The sequence below is a fragment of the Barbatula barbatula genome (assembly GCF_947034865.1).
Source record: "Barbatula barbatula genome assembly, chromosome: 24".
NCBI lineage: Eukaryota > Metazoa > Chordata > Actinopteri > Cypriniformes > Nemacheilidae > Barbatula > Barbatula barbatula.
In genome coordinates, this window is record NC_136787.1 from 17609338 (window position 1) to 17636024 (window position 26687).

At 41.2% G+C, this 26687-nt stretch overlaps 3 protein-coding genes across 7 annotated transcripts; 1 reads left to right on the top strand and 2 right to left on the bottom strand.

The window, feature by feature from the left end:
- Window positions 1-7030: 7030 nt before the first annotated feature.
- hic2 (hypermethylated in cancer 2) lies at window positions 7031-17392 on the bottom strand. Of its 2 annotated transcripts, none has more exons than XM_079448040.1 (2): window positions 17063-17392; window positions 7031-11362 (listed from the first exon to the last, which is right to left on the bottom strand). In XM_079448040.1, exon 2 carries the CDS (start codon window positions 11330-11332, stop codon window positions 9698-9700), a length of 1635 nt encoding a protein of 544 aa, XP_079304166.1. In that variant the 5' UTR covers window positions 11333-11362; window positions 17063-17392; the 3' UTR covers window positions 7031-9697. The 2 variants fall into 2 exon arrangements, with proteins under 2 accessions (XP_079304166.1, XP_079304167.1); XM_079448041.1 differs by having other exon boundaries at window positions 17171-17354.
- A 731-nt stretch (window positions 17393-18123) lies between these two features.
- On the top strand, window positions 18124-20581 carry ube2l3a (ubiquitin-conjugating enzyme E2L 3a). Its single transcript, XM_079448042.1, has 4 exons — window positions 18124-18356; window positions 19112-19207; window positions 19288-19474; window positions 19554-20581. Exons 1-4 carry the CDS (start codon window positions 18330-18332, stop codon window positions 19706-19708), a joined length of 465 nt encoding a protein of 154 aa, XP_079304168.1. The 5' UTR covers window positions 18124-18329; the 3' UTR covers window positions 19709-20581.
- An 859-nt stretch (window positions 20582-21440) lies between these two features.
- ckmt2a (creatine kinase, mitochondrial 2a (sarcomeric)) lies at window positions 21441-26617 on the bottom strand. Of its 4 annotated transcripts, none has more exons than XM_079448391.1 (11): window positions 26503-26558; window positions 25321-25439; window positions 25041-25231; window positions 23869-24067; window positions 23617-23712; window positions 23314-23535; window positions 22788-22873; window positions 22356-22479; window positions 22054-22188; window positions 21773-21898; window positions 21441-21686 (listed from the first exon to the last, which is right to left on the bottom strand). In XM_079448391.1, the coding sequence occupies exons 3-11, from the start codon at window positions 25187-25189 to the stop codon at window positions 21570-21572; spliced, it is 1254 nt and encodes a 417-aa protein (XP_079304517.1). In that variant the 5' UTR covers window positions 25190-25231; window positions 25321-25439; window positions 26503-26558; the 3' UTR covers window positions 21441-21569. The 4 variants fall into 4 exon arrangements, with proteins under 4 accessions (XP_079304517.1, XP_079304518.1, XP_079304515.1 ...); XM_079448392.1 differs by lacking the exon at window positions 22788-22873 and adding an exon at window positions 23090-23175; XM_079448389.1 differs by lacking the exons at window positions 22788-22873; window positions 25321-25439 and adding an exon at window positions 23090-23175 and having other exon boundaries at window positions 26503-26617.
- Window positions 26618-26687: the final 70 nt, after the last annotated feature.

Below are 26687 nucleotides of genomic sequence, written 5' to 3' on the forward strand. Positions count from 1 at the left end.
TCTCATACGATGAGAGCTTCACCTGTGTTTTCTGCGTGTTATGTGTAGAGATGATGAGTTTGGATACTGTGACTCTCGTGCCCATGAAGATTTCATAGGTTGATATAGGGAGCTCATCTTTACACGGACATACATAACACAAAAGCTATACGTCGCATACGTTCTGCACTCGTATCTTTGTTATGCAAGCATCATTATTACTGATATTTAAGTCACCGATTTCAATTATTTCACAGATTTGCTCTCCAAAACATGTGGTAGGAGAGTAAATAAAACAACATTTTAGGAACTGCATTGTCAACAATGTGAAAAACAAAGTAGGTTTATTATAAAATAAATGTTTGTGACTTTGCTTTTGCTGCTGCCTTAAAACATTATTTGACCTCCGTGAGATCACTGTAGATATAAACCATCACACTGTATGATCAATAATTCAAGTATCATATTTACATCAGAATTAAAGGTACCGTAAAGAAAACCCTCATTTTACATGATTGGTTTTGAAGGTGATGTTACTATGGGGCCATATCCTTATCCATCACGGACAACTTCTGAAGGTTTCTCCCATAACCATCACGTGTGGCTCAGAGGTTTAGGTTTGTGAAAGAAAGGCTGCACTGTTTCCTGGAATTTCGCTTTTACATCCATACGCGAGCAGGAATTGTGGGTTGCTATGGCAACTGCTCCCTCTGCACTCAGGGATGGGGGAGGTGGTCCTCCATCTCCGCAAACGTGCCCGTTTATTCACGACAGGGCAATTTTCAAGCACCCCCGCCCCGTGACGGGGCCGGTGGGGGGCAGATGTTTGGCATTGTTTAAAAACGTGATCAGATGGGTTCAATACATAGACACTTGTGCAAAACTGCATTTTCTTAGCAGTGTGTGTGTGTGTGTTCCCTGGGGATTGAACCCCTGACTTTTCTATCTCTAACACAGTTATTAGTCGCAGACGGTGAGCAGATCGAATCTCATTACCTGTGGGTGCAACTGCAACTGTGTTTTCTGCGGCATTGAGCCACAGCATAGTAAAAACATGGTAGACGGTGTACTGATGCAGTCTGAAGGGAACGGTAGGGTTGGATTGACGTGGAGCAGAGCTGCTCTGCTGTTATTTTAATGAGCTTAGAGATTATGGGATTTAATGTGTGGTTTGTCGTCACGACAACATGTCAAGAATACTTTACACTTACACTGACCCTGAGGTGCCAAGCATGTGAAAACAACAGTCGCGGTCGCACAAACTTTACTGAACTAAAAATGAACTGTGTAACATGGCACAGGGTTTCCACTCTCATCCAAACTCATCTGAGAATGTGAATATTTTGAACTCTATCACAGCTCATTTACCAATTATGATATCATTGGCAGTGACATCATTACCTGAAATAAAATCATCAAGGGGCTTGGACTGAGTTTGAGATCATTGAGATCATTCTGGTAGTTTAGTCGTTCTATCGGACATGTAAGATTGAGCAGGATTTATAAAAGGAGATTGTGTACTGAGCAGCCATTGAGTCTGTTAGACAAGCAATGGAAGACAGAGGGAGGGGTTGAGAGATCTGTTGTTGACTATGCATGTTGAAAAAGATGTCCAAACAACCATAAATGCAATTTCACATGTTACTTTCACTGCAAACATGACTCCGAGCATAATGTTTGTTTCAGGTGTACTTCTGAACTTCACTTCATACAATACCGATGTCAGACATTAACTGAAGACATCATTTAAAGTGCATGAATATGTTTATTATTTTCCTGAGTTTATAAATTACCTTACTTCTTGACTGACTCTCCAATGATTCGTTCGGTGATTCATCTGTCTATCACCCTGCTTTCTGTCAGCCTACTCTGATCTGATTGGTCAGATGATCTAGTCTGCTGTGATCGGTCAACCGCGTGCAGCTCGCAAATGGCACGTAGGTGTACATTTAACAGAGTGACGCGGATCCGACCTGGAACAAAAATTTGGACGACAGACGACTCGTTCGCGTGATTCAGTGTCGATTCCTTTTTTATCCCAAGCCAATGACTTTATTTGTTTACAACTTGGCAGACTGATAACATTCACACACAGCAACATTACACACTGTAGGTTTTTAGGACATTGTAATATTTACTCTGGACATGGCACACAGGACTCGAACCCGAGTGTCACTGACAAAAACATCACGCAACTGTGTTAAAAAATAACAACAATGACCTTTTTTCATTCTTTGCCAAATTCAACGCCAGCATGGCGTCTTTGCATCATGCCAGGTGATGCCAAGTTCAGGGGCCGGTGGGTTAGTGCCCAGCTCATCACAGTTTTACCGTATTGAGAGAAGCTTATGCGAGTGAGATTGCATTGCCTCCTGGAAAAACACACAAAGCTAACGCAACATGACAAGTGATTAATGGCTCTTGAATCTGGATGTGCTGATGGCATGTGTGCGCCGTGGTGGGTTTGATTCAGGACCCCTGATGAATCTGCATACATATGGAGGAGGGCCGGGACCACGTGACCTATTCATGTTTATCAAATGCAGTTGACAGTTTCTTATTAAACGTGCATCTAGGGGCAGACGTTAATAGGACATGCATTTAAATCAGTAAATACACATTCTAATTAAATCCCAGTTGTAAAATAGACTTCATTCAATTATTTTACCATTAGCATCCCCAACAGCGATTCAATTTATTTATTTCTTCGGCGGAACACAGAGGAAGATATTTTGAGAAACGTCTCAACGGTTTTGTGTCCATACAATGGAAATCAATGGGGACCGATATTGTTTTGGTGATCAGCGTTCTTCAAAATAAAAATAAACGTGTAAGTCATATACGTTTGAAATGACATGAGGTCGAGTAAATGATGAAATACTGTTTCTTCTCATCTACTCACTGAAAAATATCGAAAGTACATTTATAAGAAACATGTGAACCTCACACCAAAAATGTAAATCTCTTGATGGTTCCCAAACTGTTATTTTCTTATGGGAGCTTTGAATTACTCAGTCTAACATCATCAAGGAGAAATAAAGAAAACGAAAAAAACGGCATCAGAATTTCACATGAGTTCGTTTTTTCCCCTTTGCGTCTTTTGTGGCCTCGTCCCTTCAACCTCAAGCAAAGGAGCCCATTATCTGTTGCCCCAAAGCCTGTTTTGTATAGCGCCATGGCACAGTGTAAATAAAGAGCGGGGGGACGGGGTGGAGGTCCGGTCTTTCTATCTCTCCCTCTCTCGCTCGCTCTGAGAGGCTGCTGTACTGTTCCATGTGAAAGGATCAATATGCTAAACTCTCGCAGTGCCCACCACCTGTAGGGCCGTTTCTTTTGGCCGTTGCGCTGTCAGCCTGGCAGACTGTGCCATTACATTCAGTGGGGTGAAAGAGACACAGAAGAAAGAGAAGAATAGATTCAATTCTGCCGGACGGGCTTGCACGTATCCGCCCCCCTCTCATGCATTAATCCAGGGTTCGAGGGGCAGCTGCTGTACTGGTGAAGCAGACACCTGGTGCAACACTTTTTATGCAAACTGGAGGCCAGGCAAAAACAGCTTTCGGGAGGTGTTTGGAAAACGTGATTTCATTTATTCAGATACAGTATTAGGCTTTTAGGTTGTGAAAAAGGAGGGATTAAACAAAAAGGATGCTGAAGCTCAGTACTAAATCTCCTGTCCGGCAAAATAAATCATGTTTAAAAGTGATATGATACATATGGTGCGAAACCTAATGCATTTATTTTCCAATACGAATTTGCATGCCGCAGCAGATGCAACAATCATGGGCATTAGACGCTGAATGGCCTTTCACGCGTCCGAGGGCTCCTCGCAAGATCTGCATGTGATTTTGGTCATCCGCAGATGCGTCTATAGTTAATCTATACTTAGCAGAAGGGGGCGAGGGGGGGAGGTGACATCAACATACAACTCATTGTGCCTGAAACTGACCCCATTCAGGGTCATTTGGCATGTGACACCACTTGAGGCGGGGCTTAATGGCCCCGTAGAATCAGCCACACAACGACCATAAAAATGCCAACCCTCTTTTCCCTCGGGGCAGGGAGGTGCACGCTGGCCTCTTGACATACACTGGCAAGCCTGGGGAGGAACAAAAGGAGGGCCGGTCTAAATGGCCCCGAGAATGCAGAGCAGAGGGCCCGGCGGAGGGGAGAGAAAAGTGCCGGCCAAGGAGCCGCCGGCCGCCTCTGATTGGTGAAGCTCTCTGAAGGGCTCCCAGATGGCAGACGAAGATCTCGTGCCACGACCGGTTAGAGCCCGATCGGGGGGAGGGGCCCGGGGGTCCCTCTCACCCGCTCGTCATTAATCATCGGCGACCCCTGGGCTCACGACTCGACCCGTCCTGCAGGGTGAAGTCTGAACGCGCTTCTGCATGATGGGCTTTGAAGACGCCCAGATTCAATCGCTTTAATGTAACTGGATTTGCATTTTTTCAGAAGAAACTAGGAGTGCGTGCATAACAAAATAACGGATTTAAACTGAAATGACTCACAAAAACGCACTTTATACTTTAAGCAGATTTACACTAGATTTGTACTTTTTTTTCATAGAAATTGTGATCGTTGGCTTAATATTTTGAGTGTTTACGGGTGTAAGTCTCTGATATTCTGCTCTTTTAAATCAAAGAATAATTTGTATCGTTTTATTGCCTTTAACAAACAAAAGTGGCAGATGAAATCTCTTTAAAATCTCGACTATTTCTCCTACAATGAGAATAAATGGAGACCAAATGGAAACTTTTTACATATTTCTCCTAAAACGTCACGCATTTCACAAAGTTTTAGAAATCATGTCAGCAAGCTCTCAAACTGAGCTCAGATCAGTCAAGTCTGCAAACAAATGTCAATATTATTGAAGATCTCAATATGAAACATTTCTCGTTAAATTGATTTGATCTCTACAATCTACATTCATTTTACACCTCCGTACTCTTAATAGATCTTAAACAATTACACTCGTTTATTTCCGTTTCAATGTCTATTAAACCCTTTTCGAGGAAACATCGGAGACTAAATACAATAAATATTCCTCCGAGTGTGCAACGGTTACAGTGATACTTGTTTAGTAAATAATAAACAGAAAAGCAATTGTAAACACACAAAGACAGACATGAGCAGAGATTATTTGATCAAGATTTTAATGAAAAGATTCTAAAATGACTTCTGGTAGCTGTACATTAAGACTGAGTGTGAGATGAGCTCTGTACACTTTCATTCACATGACACAGAATTTGAGCCGCACGCAGCTCTGACCTGAATACAAGCTCTCGGAGGAGATGGAACGTAAAACCGCCGTGTTGTCTGCGAACCCTGTTCAAGGCTGACCGAATAATAAAAACACAACACGTCGAGGGAAACTTGCTTTCATTCGCAAACTTTGAACGTGGCAACAAGCTTCCCTCCGAAAGGAAAATACTGACAGATACGTTCATGGAATGCTTAAAGAATCGCAGCATTGGGCTACGAACAGACGAGCTCATGACTAAAGCATTTCTATGATGTGATATGAGGTTTAAGTAAAACCATATGGGGAAATACCCACCTGCTATGCACATGCTCGTGAATGTTGCTTTGGTTTAGTTTGGGTTGGTTTCGTAACCCGAGGTCCCTGCGAACGCCCAACTCCAGTTATGCTGAGGCAACGTCACAACATAATACTATACGGGATATGTAGAATAATCGGAACAAACTACACATTAGCAGCAAACAAGTGTGAGATAATGTCTATCGTTTAACCAGAGATTCTGTATAAAGCTTCGCAAATGAAGACGTAAACATTTTCAGTTCAAATAACGGATGCGTCGGCCGGATCCAAAGGACCTGGGTGAGAACAGGAAAGTGCATTTTTATAAAGCTTGAAGGTATTTGATATTATTATAAGATGCATTCTGTCTGATGCCTTGAATTACAATAAGTGTGTGAAACCTTTGGCTCTGGTGGGCATTTGTAAGAAAGAAAAACAGATCTGGGGTCAGCCTTAAACGATGGCGCACGACAACACCGCCGGTTCTGTACAGTAAACACGACCTTGAGCGCCTTTGACAATTCTAAAAGGTCCGTTCCAGGCGAACAGAGAACATTTAAAACGGACAAACAGCCTTCAAGTGTGGACCACAGAAACGCGTGCATGCTTCGAGCGAGACAGGGGTTACAAAAGGGCGTTTATGACGGACACTTCATGGAGAAATACATTCCTCATGTCTATCTTCACAGGCTTGAAAATGATCGACGTCTTGTGTCGTTTAATTTTATTTACCTCTCAGCTAACAGAAGGAACTCAAACCCTGAAGACAAGTCGCCTCGCACAAAGTGAACTCTTTAGCAAAAGTGAAAACAGGATCAACAAATAAATACATTCAGCACTGACAATAGACATTTGATAAAAAAGTGAACACTGTCAGTAAGTGTTTGCACCAGTGTGGATGGAGGAGAGGCCAGACGCTTTTCACCTGCTTCTTTTGTGGACCCAAAATATACAAGACATGATCAAAAAGAAAGAAGTGAAAGAACTCTAAAAAATCAAAAATAAAATATATTTATTTATATTCATATATATATTTGCAGCAAGTCCTAAAGAGTATTACTTCGAGGTAAACGTGTACGTAGTCGTATTCATGCGTATTTACATAATTAAAAAAACAACAAAAGCAGCAAATTCTGAAACGTTGGCATCAACGACGGGGTGATTTGCTTATGGGACCAATTGTACATCGAGTGGTTGGTAAAATCCACAACGCAGCGGATATGTTCACAGGGTAAGACTCACAGTTACGTTTGACTTTCGGTGTAACCTACGCAGAAGCACGCTCACGCTGGCCTCCCCTCACCTGAGGTCTGTGACTGTAAGAGTTTATGTAAACAATGAGATATTATACACAAGAATCTTTTTGTCAGACAATCAATCGATCAATCATTCAAAATGTGCTTTGGTTTAGAAAATAGTCAGAAATTTTGGGTATGAGCTTTCATCGTATTCCTTTATACATTTTGCGTTAACTAGAATGCTTTTTTTATTCTTTTCATTTTCTTTGTTCAAAAACACCCTTGAACTTCCTCTAACATCTCTGGCTTTGTTTTTTCTTTTTTCTTTCAAGGCGTCGTTTTGAAATGGGATATGTACTCTCGTAAAATCTATTTCGTAAGAAAACTAGTGTTTTGTTTCTCATCATTAAAATACAGAAATTGACACAGTCGTACAAATGTGGTCGAAAGCTCTGCATTTCAAAACATGCAGAGCTATCCCTGAAGTTTTGAAGTAGAAACATTATTGTCACAGTTTGAACATTTTGTCATTCTTTTTCTGCTTTCCCCGTTCTCGCATCTATAGTCTTGAAAGGGAGCGTCGTCTTCCCCATGACAACAATTCTTTAATGTTGTTGAAATGAAGTGCTCGTAAATCAGCGAGATATCAACGGGAACTTTTTCCTGGAATCCTTTTATAAACAAAACAGAAACTAGTCTCCCTGAGTTGAGGTATCAACGCCAGAGCGCACTTGGTTAAACTGTAACAAAACAAACTCTTAGAACTTTACGATCCACGATACGCAACCTAAGAAATGTAACCCTTACTGGTCACCATATAAATCAATGACTTTGTCCACTTTTGTCCATGTCGCATGCAGCCGAATTGGATATCAAATGCAATAATGTCATAAGCGCAGCATAAATCCAGTGTATTGACTTGAACTCGAATTCAATTTGCACAAAAATGTTATGAGAGGTGAAAGAAAACAACCAGCCAAGGATTCCAGGAAAAAGAGGTGTAAACAGAGCTCCGTTGAACACAACTATAGCTGGCTCCCCATCACGAGCTGAAACACAGAACACTGGAGACAGAACCGGGGAAATAAATAACCCATTCAAAAGAAATGCCATTAAGACGTTTACATTAAGAACTACATATGGAATGTGATACACTGGGATTGAGATAACACATAACTGAACAAGACCATGAAGATGGCAGCGAAAGAAAACTATGAATACATCCGTCAGCATTTATCCAAACCCTGACAAAGTATTTTCAGAACATGCATACTTTACATAATACAGAAGTGAATAAATGATCACCACATAACTAACATGACAAAATATTTTTTTGGAGTCTGATGGCCGAGAAGCAAGCCAGTGTATCACTTCCTCAATCCAAGATTTCCAACACCATCAATATGTAACAAAAATCAACAACGCTCGCTTTTCGTTCTTACAGTTTTCTCTTGGTCTGAACTAAAATGAGTCCTTCTGAAGTTCTTCGGCAGACAAAGTAAGAAATTGAAAGACACTCTTAAGAAACTATTGTAAACTTCATCAACGGAAAGCCAGCGGCCCAGAGGAAAGAAGTTCATTGGTTTTTAGTCAATGTCAAGTACAAACTAACGTCCCACTACATTGCTCTTTATCGAGAACTACGACAGAATGACGTCCGTACCGCCTGAAGCGTAATCGAAGACCTTTGGTAGGGATATTCTACAGGAACTGTTTGTTGGCAAGTCATTCTTTGCAACATCACTTTTCTCTTTGGATTTCTGACATAAAACTTTCAATACCTTAAAGAAGCTATTTTCTACATTAATGCTTTTACAACTTAAAAATTTGTCGACGGGCATGACTACTTTAAAACCTCCGCAAACTTTGTACATCTATATTCAGAGACCTCCGCTTGTCCAATGAATGTATTGTTCTTGAGAATTAAGAGGTAGAATGTGACAAGACCGTAGGTACCTGCCTTTTCGGTGAAGGGAAAAAAAAACAAGAAACAAAAAAACCCATCCGACCCATCACCCAAACCATCCCAAACCCCCCAAACTTCCAGTTAAAACATTCACAGAAGCATATCAATAAGTTATCTAAAGTCACCTAAAAGTACCTTTAAGTTTGGCTTTTCTTTCAAAGTAAACCCTACACACTATGTGAGACACAAGCTCAAAAGAACGCCCACCGCCTCTCTTTCGGCACGTTTCCATTGGCTTGTGTCCAGATGTAGGTGGTACGCATCATGTTGCATCAGCAACTCAAAAGCTGTTGGTTTTTGCTGCATTGACAAATTACCAACCATGGATGGTTCAGTTATTATACAAAGCTACAGGACGACGCGTTGCCCCAACTACAGCCAACATAAGCCAATGGTTACAGAGCAGGCAAACTGGGAAATGTTTGGTTGGATGCACAAAGCTTTTATGAAACACCTCTAACAACACTGTCCGACCCTTGGGGACACATTAAAGAATCAAACCTTTGAATTTGCAATAGAGGTATGCACTTGGTCATCACAAGCTTGACCTCTCTTAGAGTTGGTCTCTTACTGGCATATATACCAGCATAACTATTGCGAGGGATATGTTTAAATCAAGACCAAGAGAAACAATCAATTAATATTTCTGGGATACCAAAAAGGGACAGACCACATAAACTCAAAGTGGACAAAACCAGTGCATAGACTGCAGTGGTTCCGAGTGGTCTGAAGGAATCAAACGACAGCATTAGTACCCAGTTTTACATTCACGGCTAAATTTAAAGAAAAAAAAAGGATAATAATCGTAAGCCTATGAAACCGTACCCATGGGTTTATTCTGTTGAGAATCCTTGTTTGAATGGCTCCTCCTGTAACAAAAGCAGAGGAGAATCCTGCTTTGGGTTTCTTCAAAGGAAAAGGTGTGAGAGGTCTCTCTTTCTCGAGGGTCCCGCTGCTCCAGGAGTCTTTGGCTTATGACGGGGAGGTATGCATTCGTAGGTGGCTAATGAGGTTACGTTGCTGGGTAAACTTGCCCCCGCAGAGCTGACATTCGTACGGCTTCTCACCTGAGTGGACCCGCATGTGCTCCGTGAGCCGGTACTGGCGGGTAAAGCGCATGCCGCACTCCTCGCAGGCAAACGGTTTCAGTCCCAGGTGGCTGCGCATGTGGCGCGTCATGGTGCCGCGTTGGGTGAACATCTTGCCACAGATGTTGCAGGGGAAAGGACGAGTGAGCCAATGGGTCTTCTCGTGCTGCCGAAGAGTGGCTGGATCTTTGTAGCTCTTGTTGCAGACCGAGCAGCTGAAGCGGCGTGACTCTGTGCTGTGGACGTGGGTCACTTGCGAAGACAGGTCTTCAGCCTCTACTTCGTCTTCCTTTGGATAGGACTCGTCGTCCTCTTCTTTGATGTACAGCTCTTCCTCCGTGTGAGTCTCAACGTGAGCGTTCAGCTCCTCAGAGCTTGGGAAGCCTTTACCGCAGGGGATGCAAACGTACAGGTTGTCGCCGAGGGCTGGCTCGAATGTCGTGGCGTCCTGGCGGTAGATGTAATTGGTGCTGTTCCGCCCACCTTCGCTCTCACTGTGTCCGCTATCTTCGCTCTGTTCTTGTCCGTTGTCGAAACCTTCCTCATCCTCTTTTCCACCGCCAGGGAGCCGCTCGCCAGCCACGTTCAACCGTTTGGCGACGCCGTTGGGTAAAGTTCTTCGTTCCTCTTCGCCTTTGTTACCTTCGCTCTTGGGTGTCCGCCTATGCCGGGTGACCTGGCGGGAGCTTTTATGCTGGTCAATGACGGGAGGGGGCTGACTATCTTCACAATCTCCTCCTCCGAGCTCCATGGGCTCCCCGCCGGCGAGGTTCTGCATGTTGGCGTTCTCTTCGAATGAGGCACTGTTAGATTCTGAGGCAGATTGAGGGGATTCTTGAGGGATGCTGCTGGGACTCACTTCTTCAGTGGCGGTGCTCCCTGAGGGACTTTTCTTGGAAAGATCCAGGCCAAGTTCCTGGATGCCGCAAGTGCCGTTGCTTCCACTCTTACTCGTGGAGGGACTCAGCGAGTTGGCATTTCTCACAAACATCTCGTCTTCTGACAGGTCATCTTTGAGCAGGTCCTCGTGCCTCTTCACCTTTTCACCATCTTTTAACCCTGACATTTGGTTTGGAGTTACGGGTGTGGAGGACAGCCTTTGGTTTCTAGAAGTTCTGCCATTGGTTGGGGTGGTTGGTTTGGTCAGGAGCGATCTCCCGTTGCGCTTCAGCTTCTTTCTGCAGAGAGCTGCCAGCTCGTGAAGTTGGAGGTAGCTTGCTGCCGTCAACAGGGCGTTGAAATTGTGGTCGCTGAACTGATCGGAGGACAAAAGCTTGCCGGTATAAATGAAGTCCAGAACTTGACGGAAAACCGACGGGTTGACCATGTCCGTGTCGAGGTTGATCAAGTTGTCGTGAAGGATGAGGGATTTGAAGTAGATACTGCTGGCTGCCAGGATGTTCTTGTGTGCCCGAAACAGGGCATTTTCGACAACTATGATGACATCACACAGATAACCTTTGGCTCTTTGTTGGTTCAGCTGCAGTAGCAATTGTTTGGCATGATTTGGCAATTCCATTTCCAACTTCTGTGTCTTCCCCTATGAAGCCTACAATAGAAAACAACAAAAAACGTTAAAGAACTTATTTTAATACTATGTTTTCGAAGTGCAAAATTGTATTAGACAAATTCCCCACCAGCTCCTGCACAGTTGTGATTTTATATCCAACTGACCCCTTAGCAACACAAGCGCTTAAACTCTCAGAAAACTCTCAGAGTTCATATTAAGTTTGTTTATCAAAGTGATCAAGTTGTAAGAGGGTTGGTCTCATCATGGCAGGCACTGAGGTAAACACACCCGTTAGCCTTCATTTCTCATGTAAGTGTACATCACATTGTCAGACATAAAGTAAACAATATATAATTCAAAACCTTTGCCAAATTCTTAATAAATGGCATGGCTCAACTCTTTATGATGGCACGTTTAAACTGGCAACATATTCTGATCCAATTCTCATCTTTCAGCTTAAAGGAGAAAAGAGATGAAAGACTTGAACAGTAACACAATTTCTTTTCTTCTGTGGGCGTCCACTACAGCTTAACGTTCCTGCCAGCAGTCATTAATGCCAGCCTCCAGGGTCAGTCCCTTTGTTATCATATGGGGGTTGGGTAAAAAGGTTATTGGACGTCACCGGGCGGCTTGTGTGACAGACAGCTAGCTTGAAACCCGAGCTGGGAGAACACCGAGGGTGTGGTGGGAAGCAGGTAAACCAGCACCCACTGCTCTGGGTGAGCAGGTCCCAACATGAAGCAGAATCTCTGTAATGCTGGCGTGTCTGTGGGAAACGGTGAAATTATCGTTGAACAAACGCAACATGTTGCGTTTCACCATTTTGTCGATGAGACTATGTTTATTAATATTTAACCAATTTCAATTTTGCAATACGGATTATTCCAAACGGGTATCCTTGAATATAGATTAAAGCCATATTTGAGTGAATTATGTATAAAGCATATTTAAATTGAGCTTACACGGACTTGAATAAAAGAAACAACACCTAAATAGCCTGGACAGAAAAACAGACATTTAAAAAAAGATCAGAGCCCAGAAAAAACATACTTTCCAGGGTGACTATTTCTAAACATAACCACAAAGAATCGTTTTCTAAAACAGATCTATAGGTTATTCATGACAACAGACAAACCAAAACCAATAATGAGGTCAGAATATCCATCAGTGTTAAAGACTGTTTGAAGTATCTGTTCAAGTCTCAAGGTACAGATGATAAATTACATTTTCATCGACACAATGTGCACACTGTATCAATGCAATAAAAAAAAGGCATAAACTGCAGCTATCAACAACAAATCAATTGAGGAACTCTTGATGTAAAACTTTCAAACCATGGAAATGGATTTTAATCATACACTTCAAAAAAAAAAGTTGACTTCTTCAAAATGGGTTCTCTAAACATCCCCATATACCTGTCGCACAAGAACCAGTACGACCAGGTATGATACCATATCTCAGTGAATTACAAAAAAGGAACTGCCTGAGTAACAAAACACCCAATCTGTTTAGTCAGGGTGTGACGAGATCTCGTGGCAAGAGATCTTGCGAGATCCGATGTGCACCATATCCTCACGGCTCGAAATTGCGACCATTTTAGTCGCATAATTACATTTACACTCAGTCATTTATCAGATGCTTTTATCCTAAGCGACTTACAAAGAGTTCGGGGAGCAATAAGCGATATGTCATAAAAGAGCAATAGTACAATAGGTGCAACAAAAGCCATAACAATACCTGTTGAGGGAAAGAGAGCGGGTTACACTGAATGCACTGAGTGTACACTGAATTCTTTAAATAAAATTGTCTGTCAGGTATTCACAGAAGAGATGGGTTTTAAGTCGTTTTTTGAAGAATTTTCCACCAGGAAGGAGTTGGCATATGCTCCCTATATTTAACCTGTGCGCAGACATCCATAAAGACAACGTGATTTTCCATCCAGCAGCGCTACTTTCCCACCGTTTCTTTATGTAAACACGCGCTAGACGGACGGTTTTAACATTCGTTGAACAGCAACGGACTGTACCACAAGTTGAGAATAGTAATTGCAAGTTCACATTACGTTATTTTAAATACATTCACGGGCAAACCTCTTCAAAAACTACTCTTACACATGTCCAATCTAAGCATAAAACATGATGTGTTTATGTAGTTTTAACTGTTTCTCTGAAGGCTATGAGCGTTCAGTCGGTGGAGGAAGGAAGATTGAAAGCATTATATGATCGCCACCTCGGCTAACATGAGCACTATGCAAAAAGCATGTAAAGAAAAAGACTACAGATCTTTACTAAAAGCTGCACCTGTAAAGTAATTTGGATTTTTTTTATAATTGTTTACGGTTTAATAATTTTTGTGCAATTCAGTTGAGTTTGTGACAGTACATGCATTGTTATATTGTTTATAACTGCATAATATAATTCATTGAAATAGTCGTTTATTTTGTGTTTTTAAGGTGAATAAGAGACATATATATGTTATATAATTTTCCTCATTAAGGATTTCTTAAAAAAAAAGTCAAATAAATCTTCTGTTTAGACAAACTGCTGGTTAAAAAAAGAAACGAGAATAAGCACAAAGACGAGGAACATGTGAGAAAGGGGTTTATCTAAAGAGTTGCCCAGAAGTCTTGATAAGATGCTGCTGGTCTTTCAAACGCAGACATTCCAGCTTCTCATAAAGGAGCGGTGATGTCCCGCAGATGAAACGGCTGCTCTAATCACACAGATTGTTGTCTGAAAAAAAATGTCAAAGTGCAAGAGGGTCCAGTAACATCACGGGTAAACAAGTCAGGCAGGCGGTGTGCTTAACCTCATAAACAAGCTTATCTGCTGCTGCGGACCCCTGAGGGCCCCAATTGTATTGTCTTAATGCTGTAAAAAAGCAGTAAAGTGATAAATGTTCACCAAAAAACGAAAATTCTGTCATCATTTATTCACCCTCTTGTGGTTCAGAACCAACATATTTTAAGAAATGTGTTGGTTTTGTGTTTATACGACAGAAGTCAATGAGGTTCGATGTTTCAACGTTTTTCAAAATATCTTCTCTTGAGTTCTGCAGAAGGACAAAAGTCAATCATGTTTGGAACGACAAAGGCGAGTAAACAGGACAATGGTCAAACAAACATTATTCATGAGATCCACTCACATATAGCATCCAACCTTTGGAAGATTGTGTAGAAGAATATCTACAACGTCATGACAGAGTTCACGTCATCCAAAGGAATGATTTAATAATGATTCAATCTCTAAAAATAGCTAAATCTTTGTTTAGTTTTAATGACATCAGGTGAGGTAACTTGATAAGAGACACCTACAAACACTAAGATCTAAGTGCTTACTGTAACCAACCACTAACCTCCTGAGAGCAGGAGCCAGGAAGACCTGATCCAAATGATGTGATGCAACAACTAAGAGTCTGATAACACAGTATATCCCTTATCTGAAGAATTTAACCCCCCCCCCCCCACACCACGCCTGTCCATTTCATTCAATATCACACCCTATATGTGCTAAAAACTGACCAGGGTTCACCAAGAACATGGGGAATTACTTTGAAGAACAAGGCACAATGAAATGTTTTGTTTATTATAATTACACTTCTGGTTATTTGAAATACATGCTGCATAAAATAAAAGAATGATTGTTGCCATTTGACCATCTGCACGCACGTTTACATTTTTATGCATTTGGCATTTTTTATCCAAACTATCCCGTGTTCTCTGGGAATTCAAACCTGCAGCTTTTGTGTTGCCAACACACTGTCTCACTGAGCTACAGAAGCTGGCACACAGGGCGGATTCTGTTATTCTGGCTAAACCAAAAGTACATTTGGTTCTTGGTAATGTTGAAACAGGCCCTGAAGTTAACAAAACATTGTTAAAAAGGTTTAAGGTTAAAAGGATCTAGTCAACAAACATACCAAGCATGTTGGACAAGATTGCAGACATGGGGTTATGCCTAAAGCAACATGCACACAATGCATACATTCATACACAGACATGTGAGCCTATACGTTTACTCCTAAAAGAGTTCAAACGAAACAATTAGACAAAAGTTAACCTATTTTCTGGGCAAGTAAAGAAACAGGGCTGTTAAGAATTATTTCAACATTTCACAAACAGCGTTTAAAGCCACATTCCTGTTCAAAAACATCACACCTGTAATCTTAAGAGGAGCTTGTTAAACATACTTTTCCATCATTACCAAACAGTCCACGGAGGCAAGTACGGTTGTCTTTAGATAAACAGACAAACTGTCAGAAACAGCGTAAAAAATGCTTTTTTCTTCCAACAGTGTAACTGCGGTCGACCGGGTGTCAAATTAGGCTAAGATGAAATCTGCACCCACAACACACGTTAAAAAAGAAGCCCTCTCAATTATAATGGTCTTAATACACGTCCCCACCCCATTCACTCAATAGATCCCATCATCTGCATTATTCAAAGCAGAAACCAAGGCCTTCCATTCATACCAGTATTGATTGGACCTTAACACGAATGCCGCTACATCCATTTAACGCATCTTTTATTCTCATACCTCAATACCTTTGCATTTACAGAAAAATAAGTGTGTCATGGCCGTGTCAACATCACCGCACTCTCAAAGGATATCTGCAGGTTTGTTTACCTTCTAAATATTTCATTCATACATTCACAACAGCAGAGAGCGCCCATCACATTTATCAATACTTACACCTTTCTACTTTACCCACCATGGTGTGCTGTGCACCATAAATGGCATCCTGATCAAACAAATACTGTTCTGATCTCTACGCCTGCGGATATCTGGTTGTTTACAGTCACATAATTGATAGACGTTTTTATACGGTATGTTTGGTTCAAGCAATCTTGATGACTTTAATGATGGGGCGCTGATCTGAAAGCACTGTAAAACAAGCCCCCCTCCCCCAGGTCATTAAAATGGATGAGATTTAAAAGGTTCTTCGAGCACCCATCCTCAGTGCGATCGTTGATTTGAACAAACTATCGATGTTTGATCGCAGTCAAAATAAGAAACGCAAAACTTGCCCGGAACAACAGAAACGGAATGTTTACATCCAACGCCAAACGCAACAATGTAACAAAAAGTGCATAAACGAATCTGTGCGCGTGATCTTCACAGGCAACATTGTAACATTCGCGAACAACAAACAAACGTTATCACCTCAAAATGATCATTTCATTCATAATAATAACAACCCACCCACGATAAACACCACGAATCAAGTTCTCACTAATAATAATAATAATAATAATGCATCCTCCGACACGTTTAATCTCAAATGTTTACTATTATATGGCATCTCGTGCATTAACGACACAAAAGCATGATTAAACATTATATGGGATAGATGTTAAAGGTAAATACACACAGGGGAGGGAGGGGCAGGAATGCCGTCCACATAAAGGCTCATCCAGTCCTGCCAACCAACCGTTCACTGTATCGATGAATCGTGTTTACTTCGCTATAAACACGCATGCGTTTAAATACACGTTATGCCAATAATGTCGTTTTGGATCAATGCACGAGCAATACCGAAGAGCTGCGGGTAACCCATCACACAAAACACACCGTTTGCCTCTGCCAGGCTGCGCTCGCGCTGCTTGTGTGTGCATTAAAAGCCCCGGTGGGCACGCGAGCGTAATCGCCAAACCGCCTACGAACGTAAACATTTGCGCATTCCCAAAGCAGCGTTTATTATTAAGTACGAAATGCACGTTTAAGAATAAAGCGGATTTACCTTAATGCATGGACAGAAAGCGTTTAAACAGCCATCCTATCTTCACATCTCACAGCTTTCCGAGCGCCATCTTGCTTTGCGAGCTCGTGTGACGTGAGAAATACTCACCCCTGACCCACATTTGAATGAGAGGCAGTAAAGAGGGGGAGAAAGAGCCAAGTGCCCTGCCTTTGCCAGCCACACACCCTCATTTGCCTCAATAGCCCCGGGCTGCTGGAGTGGTGCTGCTTGCTTGCCGTAACCTGCAGCTGCTGGTGTTGCCAGATTTGCAAGCCAAATGCTGTGCGTGCGTGTGTGCGTGCGTGCGTGCGTGTGTTTATTAGTTGCATCTTCATGTTCTAGTCCACATACGAGTCTTTATGGTTAGTATAATTATTTCACCATTTCAATAACATTTCATTTAAAACAAGGAATTTTTAAGTGAACTGTAAAACAAAAACACATGCACACTCACAACATGCACATTTGAGAATCATAAGGAAATCTCTTTTGTAAGCATCCAGTGATACATCAGATAGACACATAAAAGACTAATAAAACAATAAGGAATCAAACATACAGAAATATAAAGAAACTATCGTGCAAAATAATATATTCTGTGAATATACATATTTAGAGGTGCTAAAGTGTAATGAGATGGATCAAGTATGCATTAATTGACAAAGAAAACCATCATATAATATCAACATCATGTTTACTTGAAGTCTTAAAATAAACTCCAAATTGTCCCCATCTTGATATTGTAGAGTTGAAATGTCTTGGCCTTAGATTAGTATTGTAAGAAATAAACATTAAATATGAAGTAATAAAGATCGTGTTAGAAATATAGTACTATTTTAATTGCCACTATGGGGTTTGAAAGTGCAACACTATTAAGGTCCTCGTACGCCCCCTGGTGGACTAACTCAATAAGCATCGTGGTCCGTGGTGTAGTAAACAAAACCGTTTAATGCTATAAGTACCATTAAAATGTCACATAATTAAATAATGATCAATTATGACGTTTTTACAAACATGGCATCAAACATATGCTTAAAAGTGTAGCTTACTCTTCAAACTGAGAAGTGAAACGTAAACAGCTTGTATTATTAGTTTATATTATTGACGTCATTGAAAGACAGTCACTAATTTTGCGATCGACATAAATCAAAACAATAAAAGGAGAATTCAGTAGTCTGGCTTTATATTAAAAATAATTTATAATGTTTAGGACAGAAGGGGATGTGAATTCAGCGCGCGGTGCTTTGTGGGTAAAGGCAAATCCAAGATGGCGGCGAGCAGGCGACTGCATAAGGTAAATATCCTGATAAATCTGATTTTACTCATATACAATTAAATGTCGTTTGTTTTATCGTCGAAAACGAACGTGTTACAGATTCAAATGACACACGAAACTTTAAACGACTCCGATTTGAATTTTGTTGAAGATGACGATAACTAGCTTAGCTGTAACGTTACTTCGAATATTCACACGAAACTAGCATTGTGGTTTAAATAAAACGCGAACCGTCTCCTAAACGAGATGAAGTTACGACGTAGTGTTTAGTGCGAAGTTAACACGTCTTGGGTGTTAAGTTGAATAGATTGTGCGAGTTAAAACAGAATCGAAACTAGTTTACGTGTGACTTTACAAACGGAATCCGATCAATTAAAAATCACGACGATCTTAGAAACGAGTTATTGGCGAGTATTTGACTTAGTAAGAATGTCCCATTACGATATTATCAGTAAAATAATAATAATACAAAAATGATCGAAACAGGAAGTGTCTGTTGTCTTCGAAAGAGTTTCAGTGTATCTGATTTGTAATATGATAATGCTGTACGATGATAAATAATTTGAAAAAAAAACAACTGTGACACGTTTTATACACACGCGGATATATGAACTATGAGATTGTGATGTGTTATTTAATTGTATTGATGTTGCAAGTGACCACAGTTAATGTACTTTCGCATTTACTTAGTTTTCTCATATCATTTCAAGGTCTAAGAAGTCTTCGGTTTCACAGCAGAATCACTTTAGCGGATCTTATTCTCTGTTTTACAGGAACTTGATGAAATTCGCAAATCTGGAATGAAAAATTTCCGCAACATTCAGGTTGACGAGACGAACATTCTGACCTGGCAAGGGCTCATTGTTCCTGTAAGTTCTTATAAAATCCCCAGTTTTTTATTGAATAACTTGTTGTCTGTTAAGATCTGATGTTGTATTCTTTTTTCAAGGACAACCCTCCCTATGATAAAGGTGCATTCCGGATTGAGATCACATACCCTGCGGAATATCCCTTTAAACCCCCAAAGATTACATTCAAAACAAAGATCTACCACCCAAATATTGATGAGAAGGGTCAGGTGTGCCTACCAGTCATAAGTGCAGAGAACTGGAAACCAGCAACCAAAACCGACCAAGGTACACAGTCTCTCTTAAACTAGAACTTTGGATTTTGACACAGGTATAATTATTATCTGTGTTTTTATCTCTTAAACAGTAATCCAGTCTCTCATCGCCCTCGTCAACGACCCCCAACCAGAACACCCTTTGAGGGCTGACCTTGCGGAAGAATACTCAAAAGACCGTAAAAAATTCTTTAAGAACGCTGAAGAGTTTACAAGGAAGCACGGCGAGAAACGGCCAGTGGACTGATATTGCATGGGCACATTTCTCGTTTCTTCTTTGCCCTCGAAACGCTCTCCCCCAATCCGAGTTCCCGCCAACCTGCTCTCACTCTGTCACCCAACATTCTCTGAGCCCTCAGAGCCCAACATCCCAGCCGCATTTCACCTTCGGCAGAAAGACCCTGTGACTTGCCTCTGGGTGTCGACCGGTTGGTGTAAGCGTGATCATGGGACAATGAGATCTTTATAAATTAGTGAGATTTATGGGTGGCACAGGGCAGTGGGCGGAGCTAAGAGGTAAAAGTTTGTTCCTTTTAATTCGTTCTTAAATTGTACAGAGATGTGTCCAGGTAATGCAGTCTGCTGTGCAATGAATCTTGACTGTTTTCATTGCAGAATAATACGGTGAACCAGAGTATAATGTTAAGTCGTTTCACTTTCACGTGTATGACATTGTTAAAAACGTAAAATCCAAAAGATCTTTGAACAAAATCATATAAAACATTAATGTTCTAAAGATGTGTGGTAATTTTCATTTGTCATCTGTTTTTTTATATATTTGCTTAGGTTGCACTGTTTTTTGTGGAATACGATTTAATGTTCTTCATATTCTCAGTTTGTATCTCATGGAACTTCAGCCTAGTCACTGTCACCAATATAAAGTTTATGATGTCATAAAAAAGTAAAGCAGAAATGTCTTTGTGTGACTTTATGACTGAACATCTCAGAACAGTTGTTGCAAGCTGTCACAAATATTTTTATGAAGTAGAATGTGCGTGTTATGAAATTACCCTTTGATTTATCAAAGTCGGGGTGAAGACATTGTCCTTAAACAGCCCTACAACTAGTTTAATGGGTCAGAGGACATTAATGATTAAAGTGACATTTAGCTCTAAAATGTGTCCAAATTTAACTAGCCCAGTATGCACCATTAGGGGGCCTTAAGACTTTTTAACAATACTTTCCAAAGTTCTGGTTACCAGAATTGAAAGGTAGTAAATATTTATATATTATAAACGTTGCAGCATTGATCTTGTAAAAATATCAAATGTTTTATTTAGCTTATTAAGTAAATGATAAAGCTTTGATCTCCACTGATCGTATACCATGACATTTGTATTCAAAAACACTTGTGTTAACATCCTGGTATTATTATAGAACATGTCCGCCATCCATGGGTACAAACACTTAGACCCTCTATAAATACTCTGTTGTGTTTCAATGGCCTCAACAGTGAACAAATTTTACAGTATAGTGTTGGGAACCTTTGACCCTTTAGCCACACCCCTAACCCACTTCTTAAGTATAGAATTAAGATGAACATTATTAGATAAGGCAGTAAGCAGCTCTAAATAGAGAAATTAGCCACACTGGATTAGCCTGTCTGACGGTGGGAGGCCTAATGCATTTACTCATGCACTTATAACAAATGCAACAAACGGGTAACACTGTAACTGCACTATACATAATGCACAGTCTGTACGTGCAGTTTATGTTGTGCAATTTTGTGGTTTTACGGTAAGTTAAAAAAGAGAGGTCTTTCTTTTTGACCTACCAGAGAAGTGCTGGTTCGCGTGTCTGGCCAGTAAGTTCCTAAAATCTTGGCTCAGTGGTGTTACCATAAACCCATTACTTTCTGAGATGGCACAGTGGAATGAAACCCTACTGTTAAATACCTTCAAGAAAAGCACAGCTATTTCTTTTCTTTGACCTGATCTGTGTCAAACTGTACGTGACTGGACAGAACTGAGGAAACAATTCAAGTTTTGGAGTTTATTTTATTGACTTTTTGCGTAAATAAGACCTTCTGTTTGGGGATGAATGGAAGGAAGGATTGTCCATAATTCTCTCTGCTGCACTAAATCCAGCCCTTTTCAGAGGAGCATTGCTCACTTCCTGAACTGTGTGATGGGAGATGGGATCTTGATATCCTGGCCCTTCTCCAATCTCTTCTCACACTCGATGAGGTAGTTGACACCGTCAACGACCATCTGTACCAGCTCCACCTGGCCAAGACAAGCAAAGCCACACAATTTCAGAGGAAACGTGAAAACAAAAGGTTTTTGCATTCGAGATCTACACTCGGATGTACCTCGGATTTGCCCAGCCGGTCATTGTTTGAGATGTCAAAGGTGTCGCCCACTGCAGCTGTGTCCACACCTCCCGTTCCCCTCTTCTGCAGCCGCAAGTTATCCAGGATCTTGCCAAAGCGTGGATCCTATGAACAATTGTTTGGGTTAAACCGTTTCCACTTCACTACATACCTTCGATATCTCCGCTGCATCAGGGACATTCCTTTGTCTGTTGCATCATTATACCAGTGAATTTCAATCTGAAAACTACTAAAAACAAAAACAACCTAAATGCTTTCACCTGGCTGAGCTTTGGCAAGCGGACGTGCACTCCAGCCCTGAGGCCAGTACCAAGGTTGGATGGGCAGGTGAGGATGTAGCCAAGACGTTCATTCCACATGAACTCCCAGCCTCTCTCCTGAATCAGTTGCTCCACCTGTCCAACAGTGAGATGAACAAAATAAACTTCAGTGGACAACTTTGATAAGATAATATCTAATATATATATTGGCATATGCATTTGAAAACAAACTGTAAATAGAAACAGTGATAAAAGGCCAGAAGCTTGTCCTGTTCTGAGATGTTCAGGTGATGTGCCGTTACCTGTTTGAGTCCTTTGCAGAATCTCTCAAACACCCTCTTCATATTGCCACCCTTCTCCATGGAGATGACGCGGGTGTGATCTTCCTCATTGATCCATATTAAGAAGGTCTTATCGTTGTTGTGCCTAGGAAAATAGTTTACATTTAGAAGTCAAAGGAGGACAACCATTCCCCTTTTACATGCATATTACCATATGTGGATGATGCAGTTGTACGACTATTGTCAAGCTAAATCTTCTTTATTCACAAATCCACTTTTTAGTAGTATCAAACAGCATGCATTTAAACTTAGTATGTGGCCAGTTTCCTTCTTCTAGGCTATCATGTGAGAATTATTGTTCTGGTAAAACACTGTTACTCAAGCTCATTCTGCCTCGTGTGATATCTACCCAAATGTAAATCGAATCATGCCAATAACATTCTAAAACCATACCAGATGCCTCGTGCATCTGGCCAGTCACGGGCCATAAATGCACATGTCAACAGGGGGGACACAGGTTTGTCAAACAGAAAGTGGTCCTAGGGAGGAAAGAAAGGTAGACAAAAGTAGGTGGAACTAGTGGAGGATCACAGACGATGGGTAGAGCAGAAAGTTGGAACATTGATTCAAATGCACCCAATTAAAACTCAGAAGACAAGAAGATGGGTCTGAAACTAGAGTGGGGACTGGTTTGGTTTAAGGACTGGTTTGACTGGTTTGGTTTGTACACTTAATATTCTTCCCTATAATCCTACCAGATGCCACGAGCATCCGGCCAGTCCCTGGCCATCCCTGATGCAGTTAGCAGTGGTGAAACTGGCTTGTCAAAGAGAAAATGCTCCTGAGCCATGCCAGCATGAGGAAGAGTTTAGAATACAGTTCAACACAATCACAGTTCAACACAATCACATTGTAAACAAAACATCTCAGGACTTAAAATAACCGAAGTATGCCTTGACATCAAAAGAACTGTACTCACATCAATAAGTCTCTGCTGTTCCTGTTCAGTCATGTCAGTGAGGCTGTAGTAACTTCCAGAAAGATCTCCCTTTAGGCCGGCCAATGCCTGGACCACCACCCTCTCCACCTCACGCCGCTCCGCACGGCTGCATGCGGGTGGGAGGCTGAGGCCACGAATGCTGCGGCCTGTGCGTACTCGGGAGGACAGGACGTACTTCTCGTCAAAAACGCCTGATGTGAGCTGACCAAAGAGATAATAATAATTTTAATACTAATTTTGAGAAAAAGTCATCATGAATAGACTGATAAAAGAAATGTGTACCTTGGAGGCTTCCAGGTCAGTGGGATGCTTCATGGTCCTTGGGTCATAGCCGTTGTGTCTGTCCTTAATTACTGGATCAAAGATTTCAGCAAATACCTGCAGCATCAGATTGCAGACAGCCAAGGTAAGACCAGCATTAATTGCTGTGATGGTCCACATTTGTTTACACCCGTTAGTGCGGGTTTGGTGTTTAGCTAGTGTATGGTCATGCTGTTCACTTGCAAAACATAAAACAGTTGGTCAATGCGGTACCTCATAACACTCCTCATCACCAGCAACCATCCCCACTGTCTTGATGAAGGGATGACCGGGGTTGTCCACACCCGTTTGGATGCACTGGTCAAGAGTCCAGTTGTTTGGGGTGGTCTTGTCCCTCAGCATGGCATAGATGGCAGGGGTCAATGAACTTGCCATACAGTTGTTGTGCTTGCGAAGGTCAGGGAAATCAGCACTGTTAAGAAACACATCTCCAGTCAGGTTCTGTTATTGCAGGGTGAGTTAACTTCGTTTCTGGAGGACCAGTGTCCAGTCTAGTTCCAACCGTGATCCAACACACCTGCCTGTCTTTTTCAAGTAATCTGAAGACTTTTTTTATCTTGGTCAGGTATGTTTGATTAGGATGTGGGGAAACAGTAAAGGACACCGGCTCTCTAGGAACAGAGTTAACTGACTCTTGTTATTTGGATTCTCGTAGACCAGAGCTATTCAGCCTCAATTCAACAAACTTGTCTGTCATTTTGAAATAATCTTGAAGACTTATTCAGATGTGTTTGATTAGGGTTGGGGCTAAACTCTGTCCAGTGCCCTGACCTAAACCCTTCCTGATTTGTTGGCAAAGACCAGAACAACATCCTACCGACTGCCACATTACTGTATAGCTCATCCATTGTTAATGTCTAGGCTCAAACTAAAAGGAGATTTGTGAGACATTTTTTAATTGAGGGGGCTTTACTGTCTATTTAGATTTTTTATAATTGAGCAATTTCTTGTGTAACAATATATTAAAAGGAAACCCACTAGCTTTACTCACTCCTTCAAGGAGCTTAAATCCTACTGATCTGATTTGATCTTTGGCATCTATCAGTGTGAAAGAGGTGACGTGCTAGACAGGGCATAAGCTACTTAAGTTTCACGCTCACACCCCTTTACCTTTCACATGGTTACCCTGTGACACTTCATCACAGTACATCATGACCTCTACTGCTGATCATATTTTTTCCACCATAGAACAGGTGCAAGTTAACACTGTTGGAATGGAAATACGTTTCAACCCTTCTGGGAACATTTGATTTAGACGCAATGTGTTAAGTGACAGACTGTAATTGTAAAACTGGTAAAAGTCTGGATATTTATAATACGTGTGTGTTGTGTATTGTTATATCTGGGATACAACTGAATCAAAGATATAAATCCTTGGCAAGTACCTGGGAGGGTAGAGTTTCCTCTTCCCCTCTGCAGAAATAGCGGCACTGTCGCTCATTAAGTATCCAGTAGCTCCCGCCCCGGCCCCTAGACTCGCCAAGAGCAAACCAGCGGTGCGGCCCGAAATCATCTTGGTAAACGTGCTAGCCATCTTCACAATGTTTCTGGTCAAAACGTCCAGATGCGGTCAGCACTGGTGGAATGGGGAGGGAAGAGTAAGTCTCAGGCTTATTTGAACAAAAAGTTTAGTGCTAGTGTTGACAGATATCATCTTCTGGTCACCTTATTAACACTTATTTTGTAATGTTCTGACATCTTCACGACGTTCAAGGACGTAGACGTCCATAGACGTCCTGAGTCAAATATTAAGTACCTGTCCTTCAGCAGGTTCTATAGGACAACTGTGGATCAAACCTTCATTATTTTACAAAGACTTCTGTATTTGATAGACAAGCCAAGTAAACCAATTTGTTTGATTGATGTTTTCAAGGGCAGAAACTTCAACTTTAACATTTAATCTCCTCCTGAACATTTAAGTCGTACCCTTCTAACCGTGCAACTGCAACCCTCTAAAAGTGAAAGTGTTATTTATAGACCTGCAGACTAAATGAAGTGTTTGGAATTGAGCTCTATCTGGCACCAGTCTCAGATGAGACCTCGTGCTCACCCATGACATTCTGAACCGGTCACACAAACGCACACAAGACCCAGCTAGAATCACAGAGCAGATCGACGTAAAACAGTAAGGAACAGGAGCGGGTCGTGACCTTCTCGAGCAGATGGCCTGTCGACACCAGTTTAATGTCTATCTATCAGCTGAGTTTTGTCACAGAGGATTATTAGCTGTGTAACTCCAGGATTAGTGTATTGTGCTTGCAGGACGCTGTCAAATAAGATGTTACAACTATATTCTCTTACAGATGAAACGCTTCTTGTGCTATACACTCTTAAAAAAAGGGCTTCAAAAGATTCTTCTATGCCATAGAAGAACCTTGTGGTTCGATAAAGAACCTTTATGTTTCACAAAAGGTTATTTGTGGAAAAAAAGGTTCGTCAGATTGTAAAAAAGTAAGATAGAAATGTTTCTTTAAAGAACCTTTGGCTGAATGGTTCTTTGTGGAACCAAAAATGGTTCTTCTATAACATCGTAGTGAAGAATCTTTTCAGCAAGAGCATAGCAGAAATCTACTTTACAACAATTCAAATAAGTTTGAGCTTCAAATGAGAAAAATACAAAAAGGTTTACATTTCAGATAAAACAAAGTATTCAAGCTAATCAAATAAAAGCTTTTTGTGGCTGCATTACTATACGTTTACTTTATATTTACGGTGTTGCAAGTTCACTTTTCTTTCTCCTGGAACTGCTCTCTCAAACGTAGGTTTTGTTCCCCAAGTATAAAGATCTACATTCAAGCTTAGAAAAGTAAGGTTTATAAATATGTACAGTAAGAAAAGAGAGTTTACCTGTCGATTCTCCTCAGTTACAGTGGACTGTATCAGGAAGCACACTGTGGAAAACTGGCGCTCCTCCCTGGATATGGGATTAGAAGCCGACCTGATGGCCAATCCTCTTCCGTGTGAGTGCCAGATCATTACCCATGTCTGCTGTCCGCTTTGCCCTTGAAAACTGCTACCGTGGTCCAACATTT